The sequence below is a fragment of the Ursus arctos genome, unplaced genomic scaffold, assembly GCF_023065955.2.
Source record: "Ursus arctos isolate Adak ecotype North America unplaced genomic scaffold, UrsArc2.0 scaffold_8, whole genome shotgun sequence".
In the NCBI taxonomy this organism is placed as follows: Eukaryota; Metazoa; Chordata; class Mammalia; order Carnivora; family Ursidae; genus Ursus; species Ursus arctos.
Genome location: NW_026623100.1, coordinates 50,258,135 through 50,270,144, shown reverse-complemented (window position 1 = coordinate 50,270,144; position 12,010 = coordinate 50,258,135). Strand labels below are relative to the sequence as shown.

The 12,010-nt window shown below is 36.9% G+C and overlaps 1 protein-coding gene across 6 annotated transcripts in view; it reads right to left on the bottom strand.

Moving 5' to 3' along the window:
• The window catches only part of ANAPC1 (anaphase promoting complex subunit 1), a 94,164-nt gene that overhangs the window by 35,370 nt on the left and 46,784 nt on the right, over positions 1-12,010 (bottom strand). For all 6 annotated transcript variants that reach the window (XM_057309075.1, XM_048222649.2, XM_048222650.2 and 3 more), the window contains 4 exons: positions 11,256-11,374; positions 6,275-6,546; positions 2,949-3,183; positions 830-921 (listed from right to left, as the gene is read on the bottom strand). In XM_057309075.1, the coding sequence (XP_057165058.1) occupies positions 830-921; positions 2,949-3,183; positions 6,275-6,546; positions 11,256-11,374 (718 nt within the window). The remainder of the gene's footprint in view (positions 1-829; positions 922-2,948; positions 3,184-6,274; positions 6,547-11,255; positions 11,375-12,010) is intronic.

The window sequence follows — 12,010 nt, the reverse complement described above, 5'->3', positions numbered from 1 at the left end:
GAGGAAAGTGAGGCACACACAAATTGCAAGGTTACAAAGCTAGTAACTGGCAGGGCTGGATATAAACAATCCATGGAGTTGCTTAACCACTAGACAATACTGTAGTTAAAGGACATGACTCACTGGTCAGAACCAAATCAAAGTCCCAATTCCTAGTATGCTGCTTTTCCACTATAGCATCTGCTTCTTTAGTTCATGTGTCAAATGTGAAGAATCAAAAACCTAACACAGTGACCTTTCTTTATACAATTTAGTTTCAGTATAACATTGTACTGGTGGTTCTTAAGGAACCTACCTTCCAGGTGACACAGTCATTTGATTATTTCTGATAATTCTACACTACGTCTCATGGATGTGGTTAAAGATGGAACAAAATGATATCGCATTCTGTCACAAAGCAAATACTACAGCGACAACATTCTGAGATCCCAGTGAATGTCAGGATGCCAAAAGAAGGTCACAGTTTATCTCTAGCAACTACTGTAGACACTTATAGCTCCCCACCATACACAGTTTTCTTTTTTCTCTCTGAGGGGGCTATCACTTCATCTTAAGTCTTAAATTCTTTGAGATAGTTCATTCCTTAGGTTCATTCATGAACATTTACATCTAAGCCAGGGGGATAAAAACCTTACAGCCCCACTCTTCACTACAAATTCTCTCCATTTTCAAATGTAGCACTTTGAAAAATATCCAGAAAGAAAAAAAAGCTGAGAATCAGGTTAAGTCACAGTAAGGCAGAGTGATATTCAGAGTTAAGTGTCAAGATCATTTGTCTCAACATGCAGATGTCATAACTGAGGCATCTGAAGGCACAGGGAAAGCTTACCCCCAAACAAACCATGCCCAGGGCCAAGCCAGCAGCTAAAGAGTAAGACTCCCTGTCAGTGCAGTATTCCATTTCAGGACCAGGAGGCCGTCCTGTAAAATAGAAAATAACACAGTTCAAGCTGGCCTCCTGGCCTCTTAAAATTCTATCATAAGTTTTAGAATTAGCTTTCTAGTAAGCTGCATAAGAATCATTGATTCAATAAAACCCCACTTAGAAAGATATGACATTATCACAAATGGTATCCACAACTGCTGGTTTACTACAAAATAAAGCCCAAAATTGTTCTGTTAATGTACCAATTTGAAAGCAGTGACTTTTAGACACTATGAAACCTTAGATTTTATTAAGAAAAAAAAAATTATCAAGAAGTAGAAAAATTTTTTAAAGGAAGGGCACTCAAAAATGTTTTAATTTTTAATCTCTTGCATTTTGTTTTTGTTTTAGTATTTCCAATCCACTGTTCAAATACTAATAACGGACAGGAAGGACTCTCAGTTTTTAAGCTAAATATTGTTTTCAGACACTTAACTCATACTTTTAAAAAGCACCCCCTGATTCTAATTCTACCTTTCAGGGAAGCAAAATGTATTATACATGAAGACCCCTATGTCCAAAACAAATTTCACACTCCTGGGATTTTACCCACAGGGAAAATGTAATTTAAAAAAAAAAAAAAAGAAGTAACCAATATTACACAAAAGTAATGCTTATATATAATAGCAAAGAATGAGAAACAAACCAAAAAGTCCTGAAAATTAGAAAACACACGATTTTCATAACACCAATTCGATGAGATATTATACAATGTGAAATTAATTTTTAAAAACATTTACGACAATGATATATGGAAAGGGCAATATAAAAATAGTATATACATTCCGACTGTAATTATGTAAAAGAGCATACTGCATGCGAATCTAGAGGAAATCCTCTATATACAACATGAAAGAGGTGTGCTATGATTCACCTCGCAGATGAACGAGCTTTAAAAGCCAATCTTGAGTATCTTCTGAATAAATGTTTCTCAGACCAACTTATGCTATTCCATATTTTGGTAACAGAAAAATTTCAGTTTTGTGAGTAATTTATTTCATCATTGTAGTAGATTAAATTGTTGGTGTCAATTTTTCACTGCCCTATACTGCTAGTATATATTCATCCATACTCTTGACAGAGCCTTATGGTGGACTTGAACACGTGACTAGCTTTGGCCTGGGATCTTAGCTGGCAGTGTATAAGCAAAGGCCTGAAATGTGCTTCCATTATTTGGTTCTCCCTCTTGACCTTATGTTATCACCATAAAACAAGCACACCCTCTAGCCTGGGCCCCAGAATAAGTCATCTGGAGCAAGAGCCAGAGCAGCACACCCACAGATCTACAGCCTGAAGCGGAGATGCCGGGCCAATTTTGTGGTTATTTGTTAGGTAGCATTACTGTGGCAATGGCTAACTAACAGAACCATTCCAGAGAAAAAAAAAAACCTTCAACAATATATCCTGAAATATACGTAGAAAAGATCCTGAATAGGATAGAACAAGACATGGAACTATGTATCTAAATTAGTGAACATACTAATAATGTCAATAGCATTTCCATTTGTCAGAAAAAGATAATACATAAGACACAAAAGGTTTAGACTCAATTAAAAACAGAGAAAATGCATTTCATTACCAACATACCTACCAGCACATAAAGGAAGAAAAGCAAGAGTCAATCGCTTCCATTCTCTTGAAAGTACTGTTGTCTAACAGAATGAACACTGTTTCTAGGGACCAAAGTAATCAAATTTGCATTTCAAGTGCAGATCACTGCTAGATATTGCCTAGTAAAGACAAAGCAGGATAAACAGCACTCTCACTTGTGATTAAGACCACAGGTTACCTCATTAAATAGGATCTCTGGAGCTCAACAACAGGCTGGCCAAATAAACATGCAGATTAATAACCTGCACACTAATATCAGCCTTGGAAAATATTACTTACACTATTTTTTTAATTAGCATCAGAACATTCCAACAAAAGCTACTATTTTTCCTTAATTTTTATAATTTTACTATCATTTTTAACTTTGGTTCCTCTGGAGAGGGCAATGTATGCTTATGAAGAAGACACATACCAATTTCAGCCAACAGGACTTCGGCGGTATGCCTGTGAGCTGTCCCTTGATATACGAGGCCAATGCCAACCACTGCAGCCACTTGGACATTGTGAGGAACATCAAGCTCTGTGGACGTTGGGGGTAAGAGGGCAGGAATGTGAATGCTAAGAAGCCGAGTAATTGACATATCCATGGTGCCTAGTTTAGCAGCAGAAACACCAAGGAGCAGTCCGATGCTTGTCATTTCATGACCCTAAGGTAGAAAGTAACATGAAATGTAAGTCAACACCAAAACAAATGTGCAGTCTTAAATAAAGTACTGCCTGCCAGTACTTTCAGTAAGTGCTTTTATTGACAGGCACAGTGAGAAACACCAAGAATACAACAGCAAACCAAATAGAGCTCTTACTCTCACGATGCTAGCGCCCTAAGGGGAAAAAGTGTTGAAGTAAAAATATACAAATAAATATATTATTAAAAAGCAGTATACTGAAGAAGTACAAAGTAATATGAAGTAGTATTTTTTCTAAAAGCCTAATTTCGATTAGGAGGAGCTGAAGAATTATTAGGAATCTCTAAAGAAGTAAAACTTACAATAGGACCTGAAGGATCAATACAAACTAATGAGGAAAAGTGGTAGAAAGGGAGGCACTCAGCTTTAGAAAGTAAGAGAAAATGAGGTCAAGTGAGAGAACAACAAGTAAATGGTTCTGATGTGATCCAGAAGTAAACCTTCAGAGTAATGGTCAAGTGACCACAGAGTGCCAAGACAGTTCAATGGGAACCAAATAGTCTTTTCAGAAAATGGTGCTGTGTTAATTGTAGACCACATGCAAAAGAATAAAGCTGGACTGCTTCCTTGTATCATTCACAAAAAGTAACTCTTAGTGGACCACAGAACTAAACATAAGAGCTAAAATTATAAAACTCCTGGAAGAAAACATAGGTGTAAATGGGTTAGGACCATGGGTTAGGCAATGGCATATGACACCAAAGCAGAGCAATTAGAGAAAAAAACAGACGAACTGGACATTAAAATTAAAAACTTTTGTGCTTCAAAGATACCATCAGAAAGTGAAAGACAACCCAAAGAATGGGAGAAATTTTTGCAAATCATTTATCTGTTAAGGGACTTAGTATCCAGAATACATAAAAAATACAATTCAGTAAGATAACCCAATTTTAAAATAAACAAAGGATGTGAATACACATTTCTCCAAAGAAGACTTACAAATGGCCTATAAGCACATGAAAGATGCTCAACATCATTATCCATACGGGAAATGCAAACCAAAACAATGATATATTACTTTACATCTACTAGGATGACTATAATTAAAAAGACAAATGTTGGCAAGAATGTGGAGAAACTAGAATTCTTATGTATTGCTGGTGGGATTATAAAAAGGTTACAGCCACTCTAGAAACAGTTTGGTAGTTCCTCAGAAATTTAAACAAAGAGTTACCATATGACCCAGCAATTCTACTCCTAGGAATATACCCAAGAGAAATGAGAACATACGTCCACACAAAAACATGTACATGTTGATAACATTATTCGTAACAGTTAAAAAGTAGAAATAACCCAACTATCCACCAACTGATGAATGGATAAACACAGCCTCTCCACACAATGGAATATCTATTCAGCAATAAAAAGGCACGAAGTGCTGATACATGATACAACATGAACAAACCGTGAAAACATTACAAGAGAAAGAAGCCAGTCATAAAAGACCACCTACTGTAGGATTCCATTTATATGAAAGGCCCAGAATCAGCAAATCCGGAGACAGAAAGTAGACCCGTGGTAGCCAGGGGCTAGAAGGAAAGGGAATTGAGGGTGACCGCTGCTGCTACTGCTATGAGGGTCCTTTATGGACTGATGAAAATGTTCTAAAAGTAACAGCAGGAATGGATGCACAACTCTTTGTGAACATACTAAAAACCACTGCATTGTATAGTTTAAGTGGGTGAACTTTTACAGCATATAAGTGGAAGAATTTATGCCATGAGACAAGGCAAGAAACAACAATTGTTGGAGAGGATGTGGAGAAAGGGGATCCCTACTACATTGTTGGTGGGAATGCAAGCTGGTACAGCCACTCTGGAAAACAGTGTGGAGGTCCCTTAAAAAGTTAAAAATTGAGGGGCGCCCGGGTGGCACAGCGGTTAAGCGTCTGCCTTCGGCTCAGGGCGTGATCCCAGCGTTATGGGATCGAGCCCCACATCAGGCTCCTCTGCTATGAGCCTGCTTCTTCCTCTCCCACTCCCCCTGCTTGTGTTCCCTCTCTCGCTGGCTGACTCTGTCTCTGTCGAATAAATAAATAAAATCTTTAAAAAAAAAAAAAAGTTAAAAATTGAGCTACCCTATGATCCAGCCATTGCACTACTGGGTGTTTACCCCAAAAATACAGACGTAGTGAAGAGAAGGGCCATATGCACCCCAATGTTCATAGCAGCATTGTCCACAATAGCTAAATCATGGAAGGAGCCGAGATGCCCTTCAACAGATGACTGGATTAAGAAGTTGTGGTCCATATATACAATTGGAATATTACTCAGCTATCAGAAAGAACGAGTTCTCAACATTTGCTGCAACATGGACGGCACTGGAGGAGATAATGCTAAGTGAAATAAGTCAAGCAGAGAAAGACAACTATCATATGATTTCTCTCATCTATGGTACATAAGAACTAGGATGATTGGTAGGGGAAGAAAGGGATAAAGAAAGGGGGGGTAATCAGAAGGGGGAATGAAACATGAGAGACTATGGACTATGAGAAACAAACTGAGGGCCTCAGAGGAGAGGGGGGTGGGGGAATGGGATAGACCGGTGATGGGTAGTAAGGAGGGCACGTATTGCATGGTGCACTGGGTGTTATACACAACTAATGAATCATTGAGCCTTACATCGGAAACCGGGGATGTACTGTATGGTGACTAACATAATATAATAAAAAATCATTTAAAAAAAAAAAAAAGAATTTATGCCAAGAGAAAGAGTTTGGTTTGCCAAACTCTGAAGTGAAAGAATTTGGTTTGCCAAGGAGCTAAAATGGCCAGTCCCTATGGCTGGAGTGTGGAGAGCAAGAGGATGAGTGGTACAAAGTAAGGCTGGACAAGTGAGTGGGATCACATAGGCTCCCAGAATGTGTATCAAGAGCAATGAAAGATCTTTAAACAGTTTTGACCAGGAAAACGATATATGCTAATTTACACTCTGCCTGCTATGGGAAGAATGGATTGAGAGGTACAAGAATGAAGAAGGAAGAGCAAATAGAACAATCAGGAGCTACTGCAGTGGCCTGGATGAGGCACACTGCAGGAGCTGGGAGTCTCACCTTGGTCAAGTAGTCATGGATATTGAGAGTGGCCAGCTTGGTAAGGTGCCCATTCAGACCCAGGGCCATGAGAAAGCCAGCATATTCATTGGCTAACTCGGCATGCTTGGGCTTATTGTAAACAATCCAAGCTGAGTCGATCTGGGAGGCAGGGGCTATCTTCAGGCCAGCAGCCACACCATTGTGGAAGCTAGCCCAGCTTGTCATGTTGGGAGGCACATCGATGTTCCCACTGTTAAGGTCTACTGTTGTGTTCCGAGGAGGGGCCCGTCCTAATCAGGTAAACGAATTTAAAATTGAGAGAATAATTCATAAACCAAAAATTGCTCAATTTAGATTTTTGAGAACACGGATTACCTTTTCTACATTCAAAACCCTTAACCCCATTAATACCTGGAATGACATTAGGTTATTATGAGGACTTAAACTTTAACATGTACGTCAAATTTGATGCAAGGTGGAAAAACCCTCTTTAAAGTAATTCATCATCTGAAACTGGACCACTTTCTTAGACCATATACAAAAATAAACTCCAAATGGATTAAAGACCTACATGTGAGAACTGAAACCAAAAAACTCCTAGAAGAGAACATAGGCAGTAATTTCTTCAACGTAGGCCAAAGCAGCATTTTTCTAGATATGTCTCCTTAAGCAAGGGAAACAAAAGCAAAAATAGGGGCGCCTGGGTAGTGCAGTCGTTAAGCGTCTGCCTTCGGCTCAGGGCGTGATCCCGGCGTTCCGGGATCGAGTCCCACATCGGGCTCCTCCGCTGGGAGCCTGCTTCTTCTTCTCCCACTCCCCTGCTGTGTTCCCTCTCTCGCTGGCTGTCCTTCTGTCACATAAATAAATAAAATCTTTAAAAAAAAAAAAAAGCAAAAATAAACTAGTGGGACTACATCCAAATAAAATGTTTTTGCACAACAAAGGAAACCATCAACAAAACAAAAAGGAAACCTGAATGGGAGAAAACATGTGAAAATCATATATCTGATAAGGGGTTAATATCCAAAATATATAAAGAACTTAAACAACTCAACATCGAAAAAAAAAATCTAATTAAAAATGGGCAGAGGACCTGAACAGACATTTTTCCAAAGACCTACAGATGGCTAACAGATATGAGAAGATGCTCAACATCACTCATCATCAGGGAAATGCAAATCAAAACCACAATGAAATATCACACCTGTCAGAATGGCTAGAATCAAAAACAAAAGAATTAACTAATGTTAGTGAGGGTGTGAAAAAAAAAAAGGAACCCTCACACACTACTGGTGAGAATGTAAGTTGGTACAGCCACTGTAGAAAACAGTATTTTGAGGTTCCTCAAAAATTTAAAAACAGAAATACCATCTGATCCAATAATTCCACTACTGGGTATTTACCCCCCAAAACAAAAGCATTAATTTGAAAAGATACATTCACTCTATGCTTATTATAGCATTATTTACAATAGCCACGATACAAAAGCAGCCCAAACATCCATCAACAGATGAATGAATAAAGAAGACGTAGAGTGTACACACACACACACACACACAGGACTATTACTCAGCCATTAAAAGTGATGACATCCTGCCTTTTGCAACATTGGATGAACCTAGAGGGTACTATGCTAAGTGAAATAACTCAGACGGAGAAAGAAAAATACCATATGATCTCACTTACATGTGGAATCTAAAAAACAAAAGAAATGAGTAAACAGAGCAGAATCAAGCCTATACATACGAGAATAAACTGATGATCACCGGAGAGGAGGACAGTAGGGTGACAGGCAAAATGAGTGAAGGACAGTAGGAGATACAGGCTTCCAGTTATGGAACAAATAAGTCATGGAAATAAAAGATACAGCATTGGGAATATAGTCAATGGTATTATAAAAACACTGCATGATGACAGATGGTAGCTACACTTGTGGTGAGCATAACATACAGTTACTAAATCACAATGCTGTATACCTGAAAATAATCTACCATTGTATGCCGACTATACTCAAAAAAATAACTCATTATCCTTTTTGCTAAAATACATGGGGCTATGATAACTGATACCAATTTAAATTTATACAGATCTGATTAGGATACCCTCTACTTCAAAAACTGTCAAACAGAAGTAAGCTAATTAAAAAATAAAACGAAGACTAACATCACAAACTATACGAATAATAAATTTCAACCTGTGATTGATAACACTGATGTTAATTTCAAATATGCCATCCTATATTTTTCCCTGAACATTAAAGAAAATATATTGTAAAAAGAGACAAGGACTTTTATAAATTTGCTCTCTTACTATATATGTTTGTCTCTCTATATAAGTATCTAATTATAGGCCATTGTTAAAAATGCCGAATTACATTCAGATAGTACTATAAAAAGCAGCATTTTATTTACCTGAGTTACCCAGTGAACCATACAGTATTTGCTTAATTAAATTTTATGGTCAACTTATGTAAGAGCACTGTAAATTAAATGTTCATGAAGCTACGCTCTCTCTGAATTCCTTTCCTTGAGTTCTCTTGGTTCTCTTTTGGATCTCCACTGTGTAGTCAAATCCTGAATTCTTTTTATATCTTTAATGTTCTGTACTAATTAGGCCACGTCATGGATGAATATTCAAAATAAGTATTCTAAATACCACACAAAATTATATAGCTCACTACAAGTTTGAAAATATGGTTTTAAAGGAATTCTGAAGTTATGTAAAATAAATTTCAGATAGATGCACAATGTCTTAATTGGAGTGTGTATACTCACACATACCCACAAAGTAAAATACATTTGTTTTTCCCATTTGCTTTGTGTACCTAAGAGCTAACTCAATACTGGTGTATGACAGTGCCACTGGGTGACAAGTTCATGAGGTATACTTTTACCTTCTCAAAAGGCAGAGAGATTAAAAATGAAAAAACAAATGAACTTTCTAAAACAATTCATCATATTTACACTACAAGAGAAAATGACAGGCAAAGGGTAAAGCAAATTTTTTTCAGTAAGAATAACAACATACAAAAGTACTTATACCAGTGTGAGTTAAGGAGTTATTTTAAGAAAGTAACAGTGTGAGTTAAGAAGCTATTTTAAGAAAGTATCTTTTCCTAAATTAATTATTAAAATAAGATAATAACTTCGGGGGGGCTTACCAGAATGGCTAAAAGAATAAAAGTTTGGACTAATGTCAAAAACACATTCTGAATATGCAAATTTAACTGAATGTAATCAGAAAAAAAAAAAAGATGATTCATGTATTTATTTTTTTAACACCCACCCAAGCATCACTGCCCAGATTTAAAACATTTTAACATTTGCCAGTTTACATGAGAGTCTTTTCTTTTTAACTCAAATTCTTTATATGAAAACTTCAAACAGTTGGAAGACTAACAGAATGAACACCTATATGCCCCGCACTCCAGGAAGATTTAGTAATTATTCAGATTTTGCCATACTGCTCCATCTCTAAGAGAACAATTCAAATATCGAAGGTAACTCTGCTTGCTATGTCTCTAAGTAAGATCAGGGTTCCAGAATAGGTATAATATTGGAGATGAAAATGTGTTCTTCATTCAGCTGATCTCATCTTCCATATGTTACTCAAAATAAAAGCTCTCCAAGTATCTGAATGGGACCCGGATTTTTTTAAATTATGCAACTTAAAACACTGTAGAATTATATTGGTATATATTATTATACATTTATCATACTGTGTGTATGATAAATACATTTCGTACAGGTCTCATAAAACCACACATACTATACTTCAGGAATTTTCAATGATAATTTCAAATGTATACAACTGTCACCTTTAGAACATATTCAAACCAGTATCAGGTGAATATGTACTATAAAACCCACTGTAATCAAAAATATTAGGAAACGAACACACAAATATCTTGCGGAAATAAAAATTCACAAAACCAATCTGAAAGGTAATTCGACAATACGTTACATCAAAGCCTTGCTGTCCTGGGAGTTCTACTTCTAAAGCAATTAACATAAATAAATGACTATATCCTGACAGCATGTTTATAATAGCAAAAAAATGATAATTTCCAACAAAATCAGGTTGTTTACATAAACTATATTCCATCAATAAACTACTCTGGAGCAAATAAAAATGAAGTTGTTGATTAAAAATGTCTGTATATAGCGGTTAAGCGTCTGCCTTCGGCTCAGGGCGTGATCCCGGCGTTATGGGATCGAGCCCCACGTCAGGCTCCTCCGCTATGAGCCTGCTTCTTCCTCTCCCACTCCCCCTGCTTGTGTTCCCTCTCTCGCTGGCTATCTCTATCTCTGTCGAATAAATAAATAAAATAAAATCTTTAAAAAAAAAAAAAATGTCTGTATATAATACTCACCTACCTACATATGTGCATAACATAATTGTATACCTATGTATGCTAGATATGGAAGGATGCTCACGCTATAGTAAATATGAAAACAATTTCTAAAACAGAGTTATGTTTTCTGATAATTAAAAATATATAAAATTATTAACCAGAAAAACAAAATTGGGAACCATGCATACCGAAATGTTAACACTCTAGCAAGTGGGACTACTATACTACACGTGAGGATTTTTTCTTTTTGCTTAGTATATTTTTGTGTTTTTGTACAAGGATCATATATTCATAATAAGATAACAAACATTAAGATACAATGTTTTTACATATTATACTTTAAGATTATTTAAAGTTCAGTAACCTCACCATCATCAATAGTATCTTCCTAAACTTTCCCAAGTACCTTTTTATATCATGAAACGGTCTCATTAAGAGCAAAATTTAGTAATGGGCTGCATGCTAATCCCACAATGTTTAGTAAGATTTGCTATTTGAGCTCTGACAACCACTTGAGTGGTTGATATTTGAAATCAGTGGGGATAGAAAGAGCATTTCTTTAGTTTTAACTAAAAAAATCCAATAACTCCACTAAAAACATACTTAATCATTTTCCTTCCTCACTGAGCCCAGAATTTAACATACCAGTCAAATTCAATTTGGGAATAGGCAGTGGTTCCGTTGGAACAGGATGGTACGAAAACAAGGTAAACATTCCTCGTCCTACCGGAAGGGCCATAGTTCGTTGACACAACTGGAGCAATCTATAATTAAAATCAAAACCAACATGTGAAAAAATTTTAAGCAAAAAAAAGAAAACAAACAACTGGAATGTTATCTGTAGTTAGGCATTCCAAAAGAAAAACTGCTCTGTAAGAGGAAATCACATCAGGGTAAATCCACACAAAGATGTGGATGAGTCATCCAAATATGGTTATTCTCATTTTAATATTTTTGTTCCCCTTAGAAACTCTAAGGGAGAGATACATTTCTTTTGTTTCATGTTTGCTTTGAGTGAAAACCAGCTGGTCTATAAACCAAGCCAACTCTCCTTCAGCAACCAAAAAGAGAAACCCAAAATGCCATTCTGATGCTAACCTGCTCAAAGGAAAATATGTTTTGGGTTTCCTCATTTTGTTATTTTCAGTCTAGCTGCCCTCAGTACATCTGGGATCCTCCTCCCATCCTTTTTGCCAACACAGCCTCAGAAGTGCCACCTCTGCAGGCACCTGGGTGGCTCAGTCAGTTAAGCATCTGCCTTCAGCAGGCTCCTGGGATCAAGTCCTGCACTGGGCTCCCTGCTCAGCCGGAGTCTGCTTCTTCCTCTACCCCACCCCGCTGCTCATGATCTCTCTCTCTCACGCTTTCTAATAAATAAAATCTTCCAAAAAAAAAAAAAA